The sequence below is a fragment of the Telopea speciosissima genome, chromosome 5 (assembly GCF_018873765.1).
Source record: "Telopea speciosissima isolate NSW1024214 ecotype Mountain lineage chromosome 5, Tspe_v1, whole genome shotgun sequence".
In the NCBI taxonomy this organism is placed as follows: domain Eukaryota; kingdom Viridiplantae; phylum Streptophyta; class Magnoliopsida; order Proteales; family Proteaceae; genus Telopea; species Telopea speciosissima.
In genome coordinates, this window is record NC_057920.1 from 4,323,880 (window position 1) to 4,347,875 (window position 23,996).

General features: G+C 43.0%; 2 protein-coding genes across 2 annotated transcripts in view; one reads left to right on the forward strand and one right to left on the reverse strand.

Moving 5' to 3' along the window:
• The first annotated feature begins 7,856 nt into the window (after positions 1-7,856).
• Positions 7,857-12,126, forward strand: LOC122660995 (costars family protein). Its single transcript, XM_043856272.1, has 2 exons — positions 7,857-8,004; positions 11,674-12,126. The coding sequence occupies exons 1-2, from the start codon at positions 7,924-7,926 to the stop codon at positions 11,875-11,877; spliced, it is 285 nt and encodes a 94-aa protein (XP_043712207.1). The 5' UTR covers positions 7,857-7,923; the 3' UTR covers positions 11,878-12,126.
• Positions 12,127-14,255: 2,129 nt separating this feature from the next.
• Positions 14,256-23,996, reverse strand: part of LOC122661872 (KH domain-containing protein HEN4-like) — a 32,540-nt gene continuing 22,799 nt past the window's right edge. Inside the window, exons 2-7 of the mRNA XM_043857380.1 lie at positions 20,074-20,520; positions 19,696-19,971; positions 18,255-18,551; positions 18,063-18,145; positions 15,392-15,503; positions 14,256-14,769 (exon numbers count right to left, since the gene is read on the reverse strand). Of these exons, the coding sequence (XP_043713315.1) occupies positions 14,635-14,769; positions 15,392-15,503; positions 18,063-18,145; positions 18,255-18,551; positions 19,696-19,971; positions 20,074-20,520 (1,350 nt within the window). The 3' untranslated portion in view covers positions 14,256-14,634. The remainder of the gene's footprint in view (positions 14,770-15,391; positions 15,504-18,062; positions 18,146-18,254; positions 18,552-19,695; positions 19,972-20,073; positions 20,521-23,996) is intronic.

Genomic DNA, 23,996 nt, shown 5'->3' on the forward strand with positions numbered 1-23,996 from the left:
GGTCGGTCTTTGAGGTCGGCCAGGTCTATGAGGACCGGTCTTATGACTTGGCTGCCGACCTATGAGGGTCGGTCTTTGGGGTCGGCCAAGTCTATGAGGACCGGTCTTATGACTTGGCTGCCGACCTCCGAGGGTCAGTCTTTGAGGTCGGCCAGGTCTATGAGGACCGGTCTTACGACTTGGCTGCAGACCTAAGAGGGTCGGTCTTTGGGGTTGGCCAGGTCTATGAGGATCGGTCTTATGACTTGGCTACCGACCTCCGAGGGTTGGTCTTTGAGGTCGGCCAGGTCTACGAGGACCGGTCTTACGACTTGGCTGCCGACCTAAGAGGGTCGGTCTTTGGGGTCGGCCAGGTCTATGAGGACCGGTCTTATGACTTAGCTGCCGACCTAAGAGGGTCGGTCTTTGAGGTCGGCCAGGTCTATGAGGACCGGTCTTACGACTTGGCTGCCGACCTATGAGGGTCGGTCTTTGGGGTCGGCCAGGTCTATGAGGACAGGTCTTATGACTTGGCTGCCGATCTCTGAGGGTCGGTCTTTGAGGTCGGCCAGGTCTATGAGGACCGGTCTTACGACTTTGATTTGGGAGCTTGCCAATGCGTTAAGTGGTGGAGAAAGACTTTATTGAATCAAATGTCGGAGCTGAAGCCGAATACAAGCGTTCTCAGTTATTGAAAAAATTTCTTCAAATTTTCTGAGTTCCAAGGTCTCGGTACCTTTTTGCCCCCCGGAGTCTACAAGCGATATGTGCCCGGGCGAATTTGCTTGGAGACTATGTACGGGCCCTCCCAATTTGGTGCTAACTTTCCTTGCTGCCTCGCCTGGGATGCGCTAAGCTTTCGAGAACAAGGTCCCCTTAATGGAAGTGCCGCTCCTTTACTCTTGAGTCATAGTACTTTGCCGTCCTCTGTTGGTATGCCACGTTCCTAAGTAGGGCATTTTCTCGAACTTCATCGAGGAAGTCAAGGTTGGCTCTCATCCATCTTGATAGGTCTTCTCATCGAAGTTGAGCACTCGTGCACGACGAGGCCATAATTTCAACCGGGCGAGGCTTCGGTCCCATAAGCGAGGCGAAAAGGACTCTCCCCGGTTGGAGTTCTTACTATCGTACGATATGCCCATAGGACACTTGGGAGTTTTCCACCCATCTCCCTTTGGCCTCATCTAGCCTTCTCTTAATGTCGGCGAGTAATGTTCGGTTGGATACTTCTACTTGTCCATTTGCTTGCGGATGAGCTACTGAGATGGGTCGGAAGTCAATGTAGAAGTGTTCGCAGAACTCTCGAAAGGCCGGGTTATTGAATTGGGTGCCGTTATCAGTGATGAGCACTTTCGGTAGTCCGAACCGGTAGATGACCTTGTCTCGGAAGAATTTCTCCATGTTTTTCTCGGTGATGGTGGCGAGGGGCTCACCTCGACCCACTTGGTGAAGTAATCGATCGTGACTACCACATACTACTGCTTCCGATGTCGGGGTGAAATCTCCGAGAATGTCCATTCCCCACATAGCGAATGGGATTGGACTCAACATTGAAGTCAACTTTGTTGCTGGTCGGCTTGGGATTGGTGTGAATAGTTGACACTTCTCGCACGTCTTCACATACCTCATGGCCTCTTCTTGCATTCTTGGCCAATAGAATCCTTGCCGAAGTATCTTATATGCAAGAGCTCGGCCACCCAGGTGACTCCCGCATATTCCCTAATGCGCCTCGGCCAATGCATACTCGGCCCCCTTTGGTCCAAGGCATCGGAGAAGAGGGGCCGAGATTGCTCTTTATAGAGCACCCCATTGATCATGGCGTATTTGGCGGCTCGGATCTTGACCTTTCTTGCTTCGTCTCGGTTCTCCGGAGCAGGTTATTCTCCAAGTAGTTGACAATGGGGTCCAACCAGGTCGGCCCGTCCTCATCAATGTGCTTCACGCTTTCTTCTTGTAAGGAGGGCTTCTCCAAGATTTCTATGTATACGGACCGGCTCGAGATATTGGAGGTCAGCCTCGGCCAACTTGGACAGGAGTCACGCGGCATTTTCCTTTCTCGGTATTCGAGTCATCTCAAAGTGCTCGAGTTCAAATCGGGTCTCGGGCTCGGCTCGGGTAAGCTATCATCCTTTCGTCTTTTGCTTCATAGTCTCCGTTGACCTGGTTGACCACGAGTTGGGAGTCTCCTCGCACCTTCAACCGCTTTATGCCCATTGCTTTGCCGACTCGAAGTCCTAGAAGGGCTTCATACTCACCTCGTTGTTCGAGGCGGGAAACTTGAACCTCGGGGCATATTGGATCGAAACCCTTTGGGGCTTACGATGTCGAGCCGGCCCCGCTTCCTCCGAAGTTGCTTGAGCCTTCGACATTCATGGCCCATGTCGGGTGGTCGTAGCCCCGACCTCTTCTCTTGTCTTTTCCTCCCCGACCTTAAGGTCGGGTCCTGCATTCGGCGATGAAGTCGGCAAGGGCTTGTCCTTTTATCATCGTCCTCGGACGATAGCTTATATCGTATTCACTTAGCTCAACCGCCAGGTAATCAGCCGTCCCGAAGCGTCGGGTTTGTGCAATATCTTCTTGAGTGGTGGTCGGTCGATCACCGCGATCGGATGAGCTTGGAAGTACGGCCTTAGTTTCCTTGCAGCCATAACAAGAGCGAATGCTACTTTATTGAACCCGGAGTACCTTGTCTCGGCATCGAGAAGAACGTGGCTGATGTAGTATATCGGCCTTTGAGTCCGACTCTCTCTCTCGATCAACACGCACTTACCGCTACGGGGGTAGCGGCTAAGTAGACTTGAAGCTCCTCTTTTGGTTCGGTCGGCTAAGGGAGAGGAGTTCTCCAAATATTTCTTCACTCTTCAAAAGCTTCCTCGGCATTCGTCCGACCATATAAAGTCCTTTGGGTTGGATATTCTTGAGGGCTTTAAAGAACGGTAGGCACTTGTCTCCCGATCTCGACATGAATCGTGCCAACGCCGCCACACGCCCGTTTAGCTTCGTCACTTCTCGGATCGTTCTTGGAGGACTCATCTCTTGGATGGCTCGATTTTTTGCGGATTGGCTTCAATGCCTCTGACAGAGACCATGAAGCCGAGGAACTTTTTCGAGGTCACGCCCGAATGCACACTTGGCGGGATTGCTTCATTTGTTTTTTTCTTAATACACCGAAAGCTTCTTCCAGTCGGCCAAGTGATGTTCGCCCTTTAAACTTTTCACCAACATGTCATCCACGTAGACTTCCATGTTCCTTCCGATTTGCTGCGGAATATATAGTTCACGAGGCGCGGTATGTTGCTCCGGCGTTCTTCAATCCGAACGGCATGACCTTGTAGCAAAAATTTTTGGTCGGTTCGAATGCCGTGTATGACTCGTTCTCCTCATGCATCATGATTTGGTTGTAGCCGAGTACGCATCCATGAAACTCAAGATCTCGTGACCTGCCGTGGCGTCGATCAAGAGGTCGATCCGAGGTAGCGGGTACTCATCTTTTGGACAAGCCTTGTTGAGATCGGTGTAGTCGACACACATTCTCCACTTTTCATTCGGTTTAGGGACCATGACAACGTTAGCCAACCAGGTCGGGAATTTTTCTTCTCGGATGAACCCCGATCGGCGAAGCTTTTCCACCTCTTCTTTGATCGCGGTTTGTCGATCAAGTGCGTAGTTCCTTCTCTTCTCGCCGGATTGGTTTTTGACCCGGATCTATGTGGAGTCGGTGCTCGGCTATATGCCTAGGTATGCCCAATATGTCGCGGCCGACCAGTGCAAAGACATCGGCGTTCGCCTTCAAGAAAACTCGAGCTGATTCCTTTGATTTTCATTTAATAATGATCCGAGCTGGACCACTTTTGTTGGGTCACCTTCGCCGAGATGAAATGGGGTCGGTCTTCTACGGTCGCCCTCTCCTCTCGATAAGCTCATCCCGCGATCCTCGGGAGATGCTCGACGCCCATTGCCATTCCTCGAACATTACCCTTGTTTTGCTTGACGAAAGTAGCGTAGCACTCCCGTGCCTTCTTCTCGGTCGCCTCGGACCTCACCGACACCGTTCTCGGTGGGGAACTTCATCTTCAAGTGTGTCGGGAGATGATGGCTTGGAGGGCGGTCAATGAAGGACGGCCGAGTATGGCGTTGAAAGCCACTACCGATTGTACCACCATGAATTTGACTTGAATCGTCGCCGGCATGGAGCTTGCCCCATCGTGACCAGCGGTCGATTGAGCCTTTGATGGTCGCGCGCTCCCGAGAACCCGTGGAGTGAGGTGCCTTCGGCTTGAGTGCTTCTTCGTCAAGCCAAATTATCGGTATGCCTCTAGTAACATAAGGTCCACGGATGCGCCGGTATCAACCAATACGGTGGACTCGGTCGTTCGTAATTTCTACTCGCACCACTAACGCATCATTATGAGGTAAACTTATACCTTCGAGGTCGCTTCGGTGAAGGAGATCGTCACCATCGGCTTGAGTTTTTTGGCGGGCATCTCGGCCACTCCGATGAACGCGCGCGTTTGCCTTAGCCTTTCGAGTAGTCTCTCGCCCGGCCCTCCGAGGATAGTGTATATGGGAGCTCCTTGTCACCTGCTCGTCCCGGATCCGTCCTCTTTCTTCTCGACTCGGACTTTATCATCGTCTCGTTCAACTCGCTTGTTTTCGGCCCTAGGCTCGGCTCTTCTTTGATCTCGGTCTTCAGGCCGCCGACCTCCACGATCTTCTCGGCCTCCTTTGACATATCGCTTCAAGTGGCCCGCTTTTATCGCCTCTTCGATTTCTCTTTTCACCGATAGCAATCCTCTGTCGTGACCGGTGTCCTTGTGGAACCGAGCGATTTGTTGGGATTCCGAGATGACCCCGCTTGCATTGGTCGGGTCGGCCGATGTACCCTCCGTCTTGTATTTGCATCAAGATCTCCTTGCGCGAGGTATTCAGTGGAGTGTAGTCGGGGCTCCGGGTTCGATCCGACCTGGGCCTTTTGTCTTCCCTACGGTCGTCCGTTGTCGGCCTTTTCTTGTTGGGTCGGCCTTCGTTTCCCTTTCGGGCCTGGAGGACCTCGGCCATATTTGCGAACTCGTTGCACCTCTCCAAGAGCTCGGCCAGGTTTTTTGTCGGCTTCCTGGCCAGGTCCTTGATGAGGTCCATATCGGCTAGCCCGTTGCTCATAGCCGTATGGGCCGTGGCCTCATCCAAATCCTTGATGTCTAAGGATTCTTTGTTGAAGCGGAGACGAATGCTCGGATTGACTTGTCGGGCCTTTGCTTCACGCCGAGTAGGTTGACCGTTGTCTTCTTGTGTTTCATACTACTCGGAAGCGCGTGACGAAGGCTCGGCAGAGTTGAGCGAAGCTTTTATGGAGTTCGGCAACCGGAGAACCATGAGGTCGCCGCGCCCTTGAGGGATGCGGGAAGGCTCGACAAGAAACGATCTCGGTACCTCCGTACATGGTCATCATCGCATTAAAGTAGTTGATGTGATCCGTCGGTCGGTCGTCCCGTCGTATCGGTCGAATGGGGGAGGTTTGAACCCGTTTGGTAGCGGCGCGGTCATGATCTCATGAGGATATGGGTGTCACCCGACCAACGAATGGCGTCCGTGGTCGCTTGTTTTTTCAACCCCTCCACTTGCTCCGCCAAGTCTCGTAGCCGCCTCTCCAGCCTTAGTTTCGGTGCTCGGTCAACTAGCTCCTCCCGTGGCCGATGACGGTCGGCCATCCCGTTGTGGTCGACCATTCCGTCCGCTTCGGTCCTCGCCGTCATTTCTTGTTCTTCTTCCTCCCGGAAGTTGGACCCACGGGCTCCCCTGCTTGTTCTTCTCGGGCGGGCGAGCCTTGACGCCGGGGTTATGACGAGATCCTTCTCCTCGCCTCGCGCGCGTCGTTCATTCGGTTCTTTCCCTTGTTCTCGGACTTTTCTCGGCTGTTCGTCCTCTCCGAGCCGCCTGAAAATACCGACCTCCTTGCTACCGAGCCGATCGGTTCGATTTCCCGCCCTGTTCGCGGACTTGGGCGATGATCGCTCATCCCGCCGAGCGGCTCTGCTAGGGCGTGGAGGTGGGGTCTTCGACGAGACGGGTGTGAGGATGCGGCTCGGCTTGGCTCGTCCTATGCGCCACCATTTTGTTGTAAGTTCCTCTCTGCGCGGACCGGAGTGGAGGGGCGTGGGCGGGTTGGCCCATCAGCCCACCTCGGCCATCTCGGTTCATAAAGGTGCGCAGATCTCATTGGTGTGGAGCATCTGAATCGCAAGTCCATAACCCGTCGATTATTTATCGGGGCTTTCGGGGTCTAAACTCTCCAAGAAAGGTGGCGCCGGTAGGCCCATCCCATCCAAGCTTGCCTCGGCTTGTATCCGGCCAGCCGCGGCCGTGGTTAGCCGCTCCCCCATTCCCGCCATCCGGTGGGGGAATGGTACCCGTGATGGGGCGACCCCCGCCCGAGGGGTCTTCTGTTTATCCCCGCGAGAGGCCGGGCGGGGATCGCCTCGTCGCCCACGGGCTGCGGCTCGTCCGTCCGGGAAGTCGAGCCATGCCGCCCTATCCTCGTGTGCACCATTATTATCGCTTCTTGAATTGGTAGAAACGACGATGCTTGCCGATGTCGTTCCCACAGAGGCGCCAAATGCATTGCGTGTGAAAACCTCCGGTGCTTGGTTCGCCCCGGATGAGCCTGCAAAACCAAGCAATGAGCACAAGAGGGCCGGTGTGGCTCCGGCCTAGGACTCTCCGATGCTCAAGTCGGTCTCCAATGCAACACAGAATCGCTAGTAAAAGTGAGATGAGGAATAGTGCTCCATACCCGGGTATTTATAGAGTGAGGAGGAGATGAGGCGGTTGGAAGAGTCCTAGTATGGTAGGAGTCCTTCTTTCGGAAGGTTCTCCGCGTAGAACGGAGTGGAGAGTCATTTTTGGTCGGACTCTTATTAAGGTAAGAGTCCATGTAGAGTGCGATTCCATGTCGGCCGGGATCGTGGCTCGATCCCTATCCCGTGATTCTGGATGTGCCGACGTGACCGCAGATCCCCGACGGGGTGCTATGGCAACCTCAGTGGAGGAGGGCTCGGCCCGGAGGTCGGCCCAAGGGGTCGGCAGAGGAGGTCGGCCCGAGAGGTGGTTCTCGGCCTCAAGCTCGGCTAGGAGTCTGGCTGACCTGTATGAGCTCGGCCTCAACCACCGGCCAGCTCGCTCGAGCCTGGCTTTGTCAGATGACTTATCGAAGATGGGGTCGGCCCATTCTCCTGCTCGGCTCAACTCGATTCTCGGACTGAGGTCGGATCAGCCACGTGGCAACCTCCGATAGGTAGGGTGTTTTATGCCTCATCACAACCCATGTTTTTACGGTTGAATTCTTGTGTGGTACACTGGATAGTGCAACGCACTTGGGAGGATGAAAATTCATGTGTATGCCCCTTACTTAATATATCGAACTATCCTGTATACTTGCATATTTTGGGCGGTCTGGGCCTAGCCCAAGGCCTTAACCCAAAGCCCAGCCCAGCTACATTTTGGGGTTTGAGCCCTATATATCAACATAAAACACTCAACCCAAACCCGAAAATTTTAGGACTCGGGTTATCCGGTCCGGGACAAGTTGCAACCCCTAGAAACCAGGTTGCAATGATAGCATCTCATTTCTTCTTTGCATGGTTTCAAGAATTGGGGGAATTGGACCAGTGAATCGGCGGATCCAGATTGGAATCGTCTATCACTGATCTCGATTATGGCCTGCTGAATTGGAATCGGATTGGCCTTTGGATCGGACCGATTCAAAAGCCGATCCGTTTGCAGCACAAAATGATCTGGAATTGGTTGGATCGGACTGATTCTTCCGATCCCCGATTCCGCTTTTAATACTTCTGTCGTTAAATCGCTCTATCTCTTCCTCTATCTCTTCTTCATCAGTCAGAAAAAGGAAGGGAACGGGTGAGGTGAGGTTGACGAAGAATTGGAACAATGAACGTGGAGGAAGAGGTAGAGCGACTCAAGGAAGAAATTAAGCGCCTCGGTCAGATGCAACCAGATGGGTCTTACAAGGTATTATCTCTCTCTCTCTCTCTCATTATTTGATTTGTCTGTTCTCTTTAATTTCATGTTGCCATCGTTTCGATTCACATTTCGGATTTCCTTTTTTTTTTTTCTGCTGAAAATTGATGATCAAAGTTTTTGTTAATTAGATCCGACTTTGGATGAGATTTGATTCACATTCTAAATATTTAGTTTGATTAATGTGTCAAATCTGTTTATCATGATCCGATTTCCTTATATTCCAATCTGGGTGTGTACGATCTGCTGTATGGTTATTTGAGAATGCTTAGTAGATACGAAACAGTTCAAATTTTCTTTTTCTCGGAATGGGATGGTTTCTGCAGAAAATTGATGAGGGATCTAGGACTTTCCAGAACAACCAAGTTTCAATTAAGATCTCTACAACCAAATTGCTGAGGGATCTTGGTTGGAACTACTCGTGTATATCATCTGCCCGACCAATATAGACTGCTTCAACATGTTTTGGCAATGATACTGTATTCAAAGCTCTGGTTGAAGCATAATTAATTTGAAATGTACTGTGCCATGATTAGCATGGGAATTCTTGCTCATAATCTTCTATTTTTAAATGTATGCTTCCCATGTACGGGCTTTGTGTTTTTCTTAAATTCAGTTCGTTTAATGGACATCATCTCCTCCCTCTCCCAGAAATGGTAATGTTTCATGTGATTTTATTAAATTGTGATTATAAATGATTCGTGTGATTTTTCCATGTAAACTTGTTAGACTTGGCATTGCCACCTACCAGATAAAAGTCAAGACAAAACATTACATCATGTTGAGACTTTAAGTGGCCTTCTAGAAACTAAATCTTGAGTTTTGGTTTATTTTCATGTTTACTTCTTTTTTCTATTTTAATATCCTCTTAGTAATGCCAAGGGAGATTAACAGCATTGCCGACTCCCTTGCCAGGAGGGCACTGTCGATTACGGGTGCGACAGTGTGGCCCAATTCCGATCCATGCATTATGAAAATGTGTTCTTCTCCTTCCATGTGTACTACTCGATAATATATAAATAAATTACCCCCTTCCCCTCACTGAGGGGGGTTGGGGGTGTTTGCACCCAAAAAAAAACAAAATCCTCTTAGTAATGAAGAAATGATAAGTTCAAGTGCACACTAGTTAAATCTCTTGGGAATCACTAAAGACACTGGCTAGAAGAGTTTGTAGCTAGAAATAAGTTCAAAGTGTTATAATGTAGAATGGGTAACTTTGTAATTGCAACCATGATACTTTATGTGTAGATTTGTGTCACAGTTGACTTGGGTTGATCAGAGCAGTTCTTGGTATTCTAAACTTGAGGGGTCAAAATCCTGGGAAAATTTTGAAAGGATTGAAGAAAAGGGTTGTTCCTAGTGTATGTGCCATATGGTTTGAGGATAATTGGATTTCTCAAATTGTTTGTGTTGCAACTGGTGGTCAAGAATTATTGGAGAAAACTAGGGTTTGGGTTTAAAGAAGTAATCAGCTAATATTTTAATGGCCTCAATGCTTAGATTCTAATAAATGCCTGAAATTTCTGGTGGTGATCGATCATATAAGATGGTTTTGAGGGGATGCAGTGGTTGGTCTGGCAGCATTGTTGCAAATGACCTAAATAAAACAAAAGTAAAAGAGAGGAGAGACCTCCATATAACATCAGGCGATTACGTTTCTTTTCTTCTCAACGTGAAAAACAGTCTAAAATATTCTTCTACATAAGTAGCTGTCAGCTTGTCAAGTTGATGTAAATGCCTCATACAATAAGGAAAATGTTGAAGAATATAGTGACAATAGACCTTATGATTAGTCCACGACATCTCCACACAAAAAAAAGAAGAAACCTCCATCTTGTAAGTTGCATTTTTAAAGCGTCCTCCTTATATCAAACAGATTGGACACTTTTACTGGTTTAATATGAATTGACAGGCCATTTTACTGAAACCTCAATTGACCCCAATGCATTTCTCAAGTTTTATACTGTTGCTTCTGCCAATGAAGGGAACCACTTTTCTATGACTGAACTTTTTCATCAATTTGATAGTTTTCTTATAAAGGCATTTTGAACTTGGTGATGAGGGGCAGAAAGATCTGTTTTTGTCTTCTTCATGGGGTGTTTTGATAAATCTCGATCGACAGGTTCCTTAAAAACATGATATTTGATTTTTTTTTTCCTTCCCTGGAGGGGTTTTCTTAAATAAGACCTCTAAATTTCCTAGAACTAGCATGAGTCACGTGGGAGGGCGGGCGGGCGGGCCTTGGTGCAGCGGTAAGGTTGTTCTATTGTGACTCGAGTTTGGAAACAGCCTCTCTGCAAAAGCAGGGGTAAGGCTGCATACATTATGACCTTTCCCAGACCCCGCAGTGGTGGGAGCCTCGTGCACTCGATACGTCCTTTTTTTAGCATGAGTCACCTGAGAGCTGACGATTACTTGGTGAAATTTAAATTACTAAAGAAAGAAAAGGAAAATAAATCCTATCAGAAGCCAAGCTTGATCCTGTCATGAACTTGCACCTTGCTTTGCTTCTGTCCATAATTCACTTTGATCGAATTAAATTGTATAATCTTTGGTTTGCTGTTCAACTTAACGAGTGGCGTGTTTCCAGTACAGAAATCATACATTAAGATGCTCATGGCATGAAATATGTTCCAGACTGAATTACATTAGTGATATTCTAAGTCTTTTAGCATATCCCTTTTATTGAGGAGATAATTTGGTTAACTGCGGGAGCTTTCTTGCTATGGTATATTAAGCCATCTTCAACAATATGAATGGTCTTCAGCCTTCTTTCCGAGTCATTTGTTGCTTAACTGCTTGGCCTCATATGTTTCTCAATGCCTATTTCCTCAAAATCATTCAAGAATGTGTAGGCTGATGGATTTAGGCTTGACAACTCTGCCTTGCAGAGTGTGAAGCTTCCTCTGCATCCTGACATGGCATTGAAAATTATGGAACCAAAGCAGGCACCATTTAGGGATCTATAACCAAACCAGCCCACAGCATATGATATGTTTGACTTTTAGAATTTATTGGTTCACAAAGACAACTGGTGGTATATGTTTTTAGGGGAAAGCATTGAAAACACTTGGGAAGCTATGATGGAATACATTTAGAGTTCATCTAACAAATAGGAAGTGAACTGCCAAAAAGCGGATATAAAAGTAATTATGCTCAATGTCTTGTGGCATTGTGTTTGACATTAGGAATGTGCATTTGTAGCTTGCAACTTAAGAAGCAAAGATAATTTGGACAATGTCTTGTGGCATTGTGCTTGACATTAGGAATGTGCATTTGTAGCTTGCAACTTAAGAAGCAAAGATAATTTGGACAACTTCCTACCGTTTCATGTCCTTTGATTGCTTAACAATCAAGACCAATGACAAATTCTTGAGGATCTCAAAACCTCTCCATAATTGCAAGTGGTTTGCAGCAACAGATTCTGAGTGCATTGGAGCAGTCTTTGAGTTAAATGAGTCTTGGAAGTTGGAACTTCTTTTACATTAATTTCAGATAGTTTCTACACTCTGTTGCTTCTCTTCATCAAACCTCTCCTTTAAAAAAAATCATGTGTTTGAAGGAACTCTACATTGCTTATTTTTCTGGAGAACTCCTTTTTCATGACAACTTAATTCGATCAACATCTGGTGTATGCTGATCATGTTTTATGTTTTGAAGGTTACTTTTGGCACACTATTCCATGATGATAGGTGTGCAAACATTTTCGAAGCATTGGTTGGAACCCTTAGGGCAGCAAAGAAAAGGAAGATTGTAGGATATGATGGTGAGCTACTACTACAAGGGGTCCATGACAATGTAGAGATTACCCTCAAACCCTTGCTACCGGTGACCACTGCAGCAACCACTGCAGCAGTTGTATAATATTAAATGCAAAGATTGTGATATTGCAACTTGAAAACTTTGTTTGGGTATGAAACGCCCTTCTTAGATAAGTCTGTGTGATGTATTCTGTTCTTCAGTTTGATCTGTTGGATAAAGTATTTCTGCATCTTAGCGTTCTTCTATCCTGATGACTGGTGAATTTCCCTTGGTTTTTGTATCATATGGATACAAGTTATAAGCCACATTTGATTTGTAAAGATTTGTAGCTATCAGCTTCATGCTTCTTTGTGATTGCATGATGATTTATATTTGTTTTTCCCACATATAACTGAAGTTATGGCAGAAATTGCCATGGATGATGGCAATTTGCGGCCATCTTAGGGTTTGGTACATCAAGAAGAGTGAAAATTGCTCGGTGGGTTCATGACATGTTCCACCAAAATAGGCAGGTTAGCTTGGGTTGTCTCTGGATTGATCTATTTCTATTTTGAGGGTCATTTTTAAAAAAATATATACGCACATTTGGTTTGGTTTTGGAATCAATTTTTTTTTCCTGAAATGAAAATAAGGGGCGTTGTTCTCTGTGCCGCAGCGCAGGCTACACCCAGACACTTGGGGTTGGGTGCAATAACCACCCTACCCCCTGAGTAGCAGGCCCATGTGCCTGGGCGCAGCCTGCGCTGCGGCACAGAGAATATTCTCCCTAAAAAGAAATCTAAATTTGAGAAATAAATATTCAGAAAAAAATGCATTTCACTCAACCATCAAAGAGATTAGGACATGTGAAATACGTCATCACCGTAAGCAAACAAGGCTCGTATCCATGGTGCCTTTTGACACTTTTTCTTCGAAAGACGGCAAAATCCTGTCATTCCAAAAAATTGTGTAAAACAATAATTCTTTGTCATTTCATATGATAAACTATTTTTAAATTTTATTAATTTTTTTAGTCTAATTTAAAGAATTTTTGGAATATACTATATAAACCTTGGACAAAAGATTGATGACATGAATTCAAGCACCAAAAATGGCGTCACAAATCTGAAAATACATAAAGAAACTTAAGGAATCGGTGAGATTAAATCGTGCCATTAGTTACTCTCCTTAAGATAAAAGAGAAAACCAAATTGAGATTGTCTCAAAATTGTGAGAAATGCACAAAACCTCACCTCTATATATAAGAAAAGAAGATTTAAGTAATTTATGGTTTATACAATCATGTTGATTAATGAATATGAAAGAGAAAATTTTCACTGCCCTACACTCTAACTTCCCTTGCAACCCAAGACTAGCCAACATGTGATCTAGAGGCAATCCAGTGCTGTTGTAATGGCACAACTTTGGTACAACCAGATTGGAGGCGAGGCCAAGGAAGGGGGTTGGGAGCACTATTTCAAAAATCGTAATTGGATTCAAATCGGCAATGAATGTTGTCAACTCCAGCCAATTCTAAGATTGGTCACTCTCTTGATTTTAATAACCTTGTTCCAAGAGAGAGAGAGAGAGAGAGAGAAAGTGCCACCCTAACCTGAGGCTGTGGCGTTCAGCCCTCAGAAGTTCTGATTACGAGAATCCATCCTTGGATTATTTTCCCCCTCTACAAGCCATGGTTATAGTTATCGGTCTCGGATCACCAAGACACCGACACCAATACTGATACCCGGTCAATACTTGAACAGAGCATGGTACACAGAAAGTAAAATGGTTAAATACAGAACAATATCGGTATTATTGAGAGAACCCAGCGCCGATACCAACAGGTATCAACTGCAACCGGTACCTAGAACAATGCTACAACCTCCACCCTCCCCAATAAACCAGTTATGATTGATCTAGTCAAAATTAGGTACCTTCAAATTCCTTCAGTGGTCTTGGGGTGTTTGGACAGCAAGAAATAGACACAGAATAAGAATGCAAGATCATTAGTCCATTCATTTGAAGCTTTTCTCTTCGTCAGCTTTACTTTAATCTCAACCATTGAACAGTTCTGTCAGTTGGTAATTGCTTCTTGACACATTAAAAGCAATACAACTTAAAATGTATGATTCTCAACCCCCACCCTCTCCAACAAGTGACTATGGCAGACTATGCTTTATCCAGAAAAAAAGTGACTGGCAATTCTTCAAACTATAATGGCAACCATTGCACCAATGTTTACTGGTTGTTGCGTTTTCAGTAGTTCTGATCAATTAAAATAATCTACCATAGACAAAAATGGCTGCCCCCATTGTGTATTGAGTGGCCAAACAGGACTTTGGATGTCAGTTCTGCTCCTCATATCGGTATCGGGCACCGGTGATACTGATACGGATACAATACCGTATCTTGAGCCATGATGGCATGGTTCTGTGTTTCTTCCAGTTTTTGTGAGGACATAAAAAAATTAATCCAAATGAAATATAAAATAAAGAAAAACAATCAAAAGAAAAAGAATCTTTTGCTCTTTCCTATCCCGTCTCTCTTACAACCAGCAGAGCAGCTATAGATATTACCAATTACAGGTAAAAATCAGATAGAATCATCCTCCTATTTCCTACTGACAGAATTGTCAATGTTAATTCAAGACCATGGTTTTCATTTTTTTTCTTCATAATTTAAGTTCTACTAGGAAAAGGCTACAAAGTTGTACATGTCATATTTTTGATATATTTTCAAATTAAGGGCTGTAAGAATTAATCCATAACTCTTACCACAAAGCCAATATCAGAAGAAACAGGCAAGCAGCATTGTGTGGCCCTCCTCTACCCTTTAATGAGAACAATAGCCGGGACTGATGATCTGGTGATGACCGTCCATTTAAGATCCATTTAAGATGAAAGCTTGGAGTAGGCTCTGTGCTGCCTGAGTTTGATCGGGGGTTCCAGATATGATGACCATCCCATCATTTGCGCCAGGATGAGGATCGTGTACTATAACTTTGGCACCCGAAATCTAATACCAAAAAAATATAGAGCTTCATAAAGTTGGAATTGTAGAAAAAGGATATCATGTGATAAATGATATGGGGACTAAACATTGGATTTGAAGCTAGGAAAAACATTAGCCAGTCAAGTAAAAGAACAACCAATCTATTCAGTTGGTCTCCTGTCTCTTTTATAGGTAAGTTCCATCAAAACATTAGACAGCTTATTAACAACCTTATAAAGGAACAATGCAAGTCAAACAGGAAATGACCCCGCAGCTGAAGGTACCAAACATGGGGTTCAGGTACATTAAACTTCGAACTCACCCACTGTATGACCTAAGCTTCTTTTCATGAAGGTAACTTATTTTACAGAACTTTTCATGAAAATAACCAGTAAGCTATTTCCTCCCAAAAGTCAGGGTAGTTATTCATATAAGTGGTTCTTCAGTGTGTCAGGCAATTTAGCTATTAAGCAATATGAGATATGACCTTGTATGTCTTCACGTGGCTTAATAACAATAAGCTTTATTGTGGGAGAGAAATTTAGGTTTAAAAGGATGAAAAGATAAAATACTTTTCAAGAAAACCACATACAGAAACAGGATTACGGAAAAGGCAACCAATGAAGAGTGCCAATGCTAGACTTACCTGCCGTAAGCGACTCAGATTGCTACCTTTAACCCCATAGACAGAGCCAAGAACATGTTCAGGAACTACAATTTCCACGGTTGTATTTGTCACTATTGCAGATTTGCTTCCACTGCAAACACAATTGAAAAAGCTAGAACTAATAAATGAACAAGTCCACTGAAAGTTTGCAATATCGCTGTTTCTTTTTTTTGATGAACAACAAATTCTGTTAGAAGAAGAAAATATCAGTACAACAACTCATGCTCAATACATTTGAAAAAAAAAAAAAACCAATACCATTCGTTGTTTGAGGTCACTCAAAGTGGTATACTAGAATATGATTTCCTGACATCTTACTCTGGCTACCACAATTGCACGATGATTGTCGTGTGTGTAAATATCAGTGACCATTGTACTCGGAATAGTGATGTCACTATGTCAGTATCAACCAGTAAAAGCAAGGGATGATTTATTACATCAATCTCGTCCTACTTGACAATTAGTAAATTACTGTTTTCCATTGGTTCTTGCCTCAGGATGACCTAATAACACAAGGATTGAACACTTCACCAGTCAAACAGTGAGTAAAAAATTTCATACAGTATGCACTTTTTGAAGAAAGTAATAGATTGAACTGTTTAACAAATTACAAAGCCAGTAAGGCCACGATCTAAAACAATGTAGCTCATTGGTGACAAGTACAAAGGACGCATTGGAAGTTGCTTTAATCATATCCTTCTTTCAAGTTTCAATAAATCCTTTTTAACTTAGAAGAAAAGGCAGGACCATGTAATGAAGACTAAACTAGAACTTGAAAATTCCAGTTGGAAATTAGCTCAAATAGGACCACAGGTGGATCAGGAACTATAGGACAGAAACAGAGAAAAATCAATATCTTCAACAATTTAGATCAGATAGATCTGAAGTCAATAGATTAATTTAGCAAATAGAGGCCTATAAAGTTTGATCAGAATCTCATGGCTGCATTGAGAGATCTAGAACAATCCTTCTGCAAGTAGGAAAACTTGAAACAAGAAAGAACTGAAATTTTCATTAGGGTATTCCAACATTTTAAACAGAAACTTAGAGAGAAGTAAATCAGGGAAATATTAAACAAACTGAAACACAGGTTTTACAGGTAATAACAGAATCTGAAAGTTGAGAGCAAGAACAACACAACCGCAGGAAGTTAAGTAGAGTAGATCTGACCTCCTTCAATGGGAAGATAGAAAGATAAAACAGGTTAAAAACCGACCTAAATCTCAGGCTAGGAATCACCCAAAGCCTGAGAAGAGAATCCACTCTTTCACTAAGGAAGGTTTTAAAGGTAATAACAGAGTCTGAAAGTTGAGAGCAAAGAACACAACTGCAGGAAGTTAAGTAGGATCTGAACTCCTTTTATGAGAAGATAGATAGACATTACAGGTAAAAACCACCTAAATCTCAGGCTAGGAATCACCCAAAGCCTGTGAAGAATCCACTCCTCCACTAAGGAATTCTCCTTAATCTTCAATTTGAATCCACCAAGTACACCCAGGATCCAACAGGTCAACACCACTGAATCCACAGAACCAGATCTTTGAAACTGAAAAGCTTTATTCTTCAAATCATTCTGAAAAGGCCTATGGCTAGTACATCTATTTATAGCTTCTCTAAAAGCCTGTGATTGCCTTAGAAGAGAGGTTACATCATCTGATCAATAGGAAATAAGAGCAGCTATCATCTACTAATCTATTATACTAACAAGCAATAAGAAGAAAAAAAAAAGGCGCCAAATCAGCTTGAAATAAAATAATCCCAAACCAAGATAAGCTTTGCAATATTATATTAAAAAAAACACTAAACAAACTAATATTCTAGGAAACCCTGCAAGTAATTAATAAATCCCATATTCCTATCCCTTACCCATATATTTTAGGCCCATTTAAGTAGCCTATTACAATGAAAATCCCGTGGACCCAACACATATGTGCCCCAACCTGAGGCTTATTTCCACTAAAATAAGCCCATTTTTCTGATTTATCTCCATCACCATGTGATACTCATGGTTCAAGATTTCGGAAATCTCGACAGTACCGAGACGAAATAACAGGCGAAATGGAAAAAGTTCATATTTCGGTGATATTTCGTGATATTTCAGGATATTTCATGATATTTCGGGATATTTCAGCGATATTTTGTGATATTTCTTGTGAGTCTTGCACTCTTGTGAGTTGTGAACTTGTGACTTTGTGTATTGACTATTGAGTAATGAGTATTGACTATTGAGTATTGAACTATTGACTATTATGGAGTTTATGAGTTATGAGTTATGAGTTATGAGTTATGTTTTATTCATTACTTTACTTAAATTTCTGATATGTACCTAATCAATGTGTATTTAACTATTCATACATCAGGATCGGCGACCGTATACTATCAATCAAGGGTGCAAACCCAAAAAACCACTATTAGTTCTTTTTTTTTTTGCAATATGAAGGTTTAAATGCGTTTATTTAGCTTAAATAAGGGTGTACATGAAGCATTAGGCCTTAATATGGCCAAAAACCCCATCGAGATGGAATGCTGAAATATGGCAGAAAAAATACCATATTTCGACGATATTTCGGTATATTTCGGATATTTCGGCCATCTCGACCAGCCTGAGATACCGAGATATCGTGAGATTTTAAACTATGGTGATACTGACCTGCCAAGTTCTATGCCACTTCTATGAGCTGTTAATCCTCTTCCAATGTCAGTGATGCCTCTTGGATTTCCCCCACCCACAGTCTGCATCAAAACAGAGAACCACACACGAAGTTGCGGGACTCATCAATCATTCCCACCATGTTGATCACGATTATGATAATTGCAAGAATTGATGAAGTAGAAATTTTACCTGTGATGCCCATAACCTTGGAGGAGAGTGATCTATGCTGTGGGAAAGTCCAAGATGATCCATACTTTGTGTTAAAGAAGTTTGTCGATCAATGTCATGAGAAAGGCCCATTGATGGGTACAACCTAGGAGAAGTAGGTTCCCTCACTCTTCCATAGGGACCAATCTCTGGTATGGTAGAGGAAGAGTAGTTCCCAGCTACAGAGCTCTGTAGCATCTTGTTAGGAAAAAGATTATCACGCAATCTACTGGTAACTAGAAGCAAAGCATCCTGAACGATGCCAAATTCTCCACTAATCTGTAGAAGTCAAACTTTCTCCTTTAGTAAATAATGCTATGCTGTCACTTTCAGATATTCTGCTACCACAACTATCTAAAATAGTGCTCATTTCTGGCCTCTATAAATTTCAAAGATCTTTGATTCGTTAAGCGTGACAAAAGGTCACTCATAATTAAGCATTGTACTAAAGAGTACAAGAAAGTCATTAAAAAAAAAACTAAATATCTTAGATTTCAACGAAAGAAACAATGAGAATCTCATTCTCTGAAGGAGCAATATAGAACAATTAGTTTCTACAAACAAAAAAGAAATGTTTGACCACAAGGTACTTTACCATTTTATCAGATACATGAAGAGGATTACCAGATGAAATGGAACAGAAATTTAGAATAGTAAAAGTCACTTCATTAATTTAAAAAATTGGAAAGGTTAAGTTGACCTTGTGACTTGCCCAAGTCAAATTATTTCATGTTCACCAGATCCTGTCCCTAGTCTACAGTAACTTGAGTGGGCTTGTTACCATTACGCCAAATTTTGCATCTCAACCTGTTCCTCTAAAATTTAATATTTGTACAAAAACAACTCAATGTCATCATAGAAGGGCACTTGCAGTGACTTGAACCCACCCTATAAGGGCAGAATATTGCATTCATGCTATTACGCTAGCGGTGCCAGTTGTGCTAGGTATCATACTCTGTAGTTTGTAACCATTGGGGCAGCTTTCCTACCATGAAAATTTAGTGCACACGTAGGCCCTACTCTCCTCTGTCCAACTAGAGAATTTCAAGCCAAATGGAGATTTGCCATGTGGAATATAAAGCTTAAAAATGGTTGAAAAGTCAATAAAAGGGCAAGATGGTTTTAGCGGAAGAAGACCAAAACAGGTAAACTATATGCTTGAGTTGACCACCAAATTTTATATGTGGCCAGTACAAGGAACATTATCCATCTGTTTAGAATAGCCACACCATCTCTCCACTCCGTTCGAAATCAGGTAACCACTGCACTAGGCCTATCCTTCATTATGCTACCAAAACTTCTCAAGAGCATACTTTCCTTAAATCAACCAAAAGAAAAAAATGAAACAGGAAAAAAGGAGAAAGAAACAATCACATTTTAAATTTGTTCCAATCAAAATAATAAATAGAGACAAATAGAGCACCTGTACTACATCCTCATTTTCTGAGGCACACTTTGGAACCTGGTCTCCCCCAATTATCCGTATTGCAGCACCTGTTACCTTCCTCATTTCTGAAATTATTATACCTCCCTTACCCATCAAGCAACCAACTTGGTTTGATGGTACTAGAAGACGAGCTGAAACAGGAGCTCCTTTAGATGACATGGATTCTAGTCCCTTTTCCATGCCAGCCTCTACTGACCTAGAGAAAACACGAAGAAGAGCATTTTGTGCTGGGGAATACCTTGTTTCTGGGTTCTGCAGGATGAGAAACTAAAATTATACCAGAAAAAAATATATTTTAGAGAGTCCAAGCATTAAAATAGTATAATAAAAACAAATAAACACAGGTAGTTGAACCTCCATTGCTGATACAGTGATTACGCGCTCATCTGACTCAGCTACAGAACCAGCACAACTAATAGAAGCGCCTGTTTCATTCTGCAGTGCCTTGACAATGGTACCACCCTTGCCAATTACACCTCCAATCTTAGCATTTGAACAGAGGATCCTGAATGAAACTTCTTGTTGCGCCTTCTTTAGCTCCAAGGAGGGGATCCTGTCCACATCAGTAGACAGTGGACGGCCTCTGGATGCATAGTCAAGAGAGCTGCTTGATGTAGGTGGAAACATTGAACTCCTATGCGGAAGGAACTCCACCCCGTGTGGATCAGGAAAGCTTCCATGGGTATTTGTTTCAGTAGGCCTGCTTACAACTGATTGTGGTTTGTCTGTTGGTGGACAAGTTTGGAGACGGCTGGAAACAGCAACCAATGCTTTCTTTACAGCCAAAATGTCTCCTGTAATCTGCAAAACAATGAAGGGACTTTCAAGTAGGTAAATGTGAACGAACAGTACACAATGGTGTTTAGGACAAATGCCACATTCATAGATTTTCAAGTGGGTAAATGTGAACGAACGGTACACAATGGTGTTTAGGATAAATGCTCAATTCACATTGTGCTCAGTTTATCACCCTGATCAAGTGTTTGCAGGAGATACAAAACTATGGGTTCTAAAAACTAAGGGTTGATGACACTCTTAAACACATATCCAGGATTTTAATTGTTCCTTTGAAGATAAACCAGGAAGAGAAAGAGAAAAAAAAGAGAGGCGGAGACCATTAGCGAAGACTTTGAATCCCATTTATACAATCATGGTTTGATCAGAAATTCTTGGAGAGACATAACAACTAGTAGTACTCCTAAGGGCAACAAAACATATTCCACAACAGCGAGCAAAACAAAGGTTTAGAGCCTGCAACTACTCCTGGTGGTATGGTAGCAATACCAGGTATTAATCTGTGTTTGATCTCACAGCAGGAGATTTAATTGGGGCTGAAACTCTGAGGTCCCAATCACCTAAAGAGAGGCAATCTACGCCCAAATTATCAGGGCCAATCGATCTGGGATAATGATCTGAGAAAGCCTTTTTTTTTTGGAATCTTATAATATCACTCAACGGTGATGAATCAACAGACACGTCCAATGGAAGTTCACGATGACAATATTGGAAAGAAAAATAAGAACAGAAAAGGAAGAAAGAGAGAAGAACAATAATGAAGATGGAGAAGTGAAGAGACAGATGAGAGAAAAACAAAAAAGATGAGAGCGATAAAGAGAGGATCATGAACGAGAGAAAGGGAGGAGAATAGCCTCTTTCAAGCTTTCTCAGGTTGCTTCTCTCAGGCTGGGGGGAAGATCATACTGAGAAACAGAAGAATTCCGTACGGGTACAACTCTTATTTGAACGAAGTGAAAAAAATGCGATCTTTGTTGTCTAATAGAACAAAGACTAATACGATCTTGATCTACTGCGCCTGGACTGGATCAGTTCAATTTGTGTACATTGACCGAACACAGCAAGCCTTCCACTGGCAGGCAATCGTGTTATTACAGGGGGCGATCTAAATGGACATGTTGGAAGAGAGAATTCATGGAGGATATGGTTTTGGAGATAGGTACGAGGGGACTTCAGTTTTAGATTTGCTGTAGCTTATGATTTATTAATAGTAAACACATGCATTGAAAAGAGAACATTTAACAACCTTCAAAAAGGGGCAAAATAGTAGTCAAATAGACTTCTTTCTAACTAAAAAGACTGATAGATTATAATGTAAAGATTGTAATGTTATACCAGGGGAGAGTTTAACCACGCAACATAGAATAATGGTCATAGACATGTGTTTTAAAACGCTGAATCGTAGGAACTGTGAGTTTATTTGCCCAAGGATAAGATGGTAGAGCTTAAAAAGAGAACTTGAAGACAGTTACAAATAAATTAATAGCACTGGAAGATGGGGCTACAATGAAGAAACTAATATGATGTGGAACGAAATGTCTACTTATATTTTTTTTTTGGTAAATAATTATATTACCGAGCCCCAAGGGGGGGCAGGAAAGAAAGAACCAGAGAACCAATGTACAAGAGGGGGGAAAGGAGGGGGAGGGGAGAAAGAGAGAAAGAAGGAAGAAAAAGGGGGGGGGGGGATCCTCCAGCCTACGCAGAGGAGGAGGACCGCAACAGGGCAGTATCAAGGCCCCAACTAGGGCAGAAATGTCTACTTATATTAAAAAGGCAGCTAAATATATTTTAGGCGAATTAGAAGGAAAGTGACATTCAACTAAGGAAACTTGGTGGTTGGAAGATGAAGGTCGAGCAACAATTAAAGCTAAGAAATATAGTTTTAAAACTTGGCAATTGGCAAATGACTAATAATGATGAGGATTTAAAAAGTATATATGTAATAATATAGTAGGGAAAGCACGGACTACAAAATATGAGGATCTCTATAACAATTTAGGCACAAAAGAAGGGAAATAAAGATATCTATAAACTAGCAAAAATGAGGGAAAGGAAGAGTAGAGATTTAATCATATTAGATGAATTAAAAGTGAAGATTGTAATGTTTAATAACTGATGAGGAGCTTAAAGAGAGATGGGAAACTATTTTTACAACTTACTAAATGAAAACAATACATTAAAATGTCATAACCACCATCAAGAAACCAAAAATTAAAGAAAAATACAGAAAACTAGGACTTATGAAGTAAAGAAAACTTTAAAGAAGATGAAAATAGGTAAAGTGCTCAGTCCAAATGGTATCTCAGTAGAGGTGTGGGAGAGCTTAAGATTTTGAGGAATAACTTGGCTAACTGATATAGAGCATGGGTCCATGTGTAGCCGCAGGAACATGGGCTCAAAACCAGCCCAGTATCATTATGGGATTCAACTGTTATGGGAGACAGCCTGGTCTGCTGATGTATCGGGTTTTTTTTGGTTGGATGGAGCATCTTATAAGGCAGCTGGTGGAGGGCCAGTGGGGGAAGGGAGTATCGGAGAAGAAATCAGATTTGCAGGGGGGAATGCACAAGAAGGGAGAGGGGAAGAAGAAGATTGCACAAGCACTTTTGGCCACGCAGGCACTCACAAACACTTCACTATTCCATTCTTTTCAATCTATGATTTCATCGTAATAAAAGCTATTTAAAAGAAGAAAACTTAACTAGCAAAGGAAACCTAGTAAACTTGGAAACAAACTTTAACAAGGCAACAACATTCTAAGATTCCTAACCAACTCTAACACTTGCAAACGTATCCCACTTTCTAAAATTAACTGATTAAAATATTATCTGCCTAAATAAAATAAATTACTAATATCCTACTGGACCCGGTTCATCTCCATATGGATACCCAACTGGGTTTGGGTTGATCCAAGGTAGTGCACCTACATCAATTCCCCCGGTGTTGAGAAAAACTCGTCCACGAGTTTTGTAAAACGGGAGAATCAGCAACAATTTATCGGCATCCACAAATATAGACTTTGATGGGGCGATGATTCAGCGCATCTCATGATCAATTGTTACAATCTTCTGATGGTAGGTAGCAAACGACATCTCTTCGATGGGAATCTGATCCTGGTGTTTCACAATTAAATTGGACAATCGATCAATTCTTCAATTGTAATCTTGATTGGACCGTGTACTTCAGTTTGATCGTCGCTTCCGTTGTGCACATTTTCTTCCACATCTGATCCCCCTTCTAAAGATTGTATCATGTTTGACCATACAAGAACAACTCGTCTCGAGTATAGGTTTCGACCAGCCAAAATAGCGAGTTGGGTCCAAATCTCGACAAGTTGGGGTAATTTTTTTTTCCAACTCGATGGCTGGTTTCGATGGGTTTTAGACCCATATCGGGGCTGAAACTTGGTACTCAGCCTATTTTAGGTCATTTAAATACAATGGCACCATCAGATTTTGCAAAAACAAAGTCCAAATAGG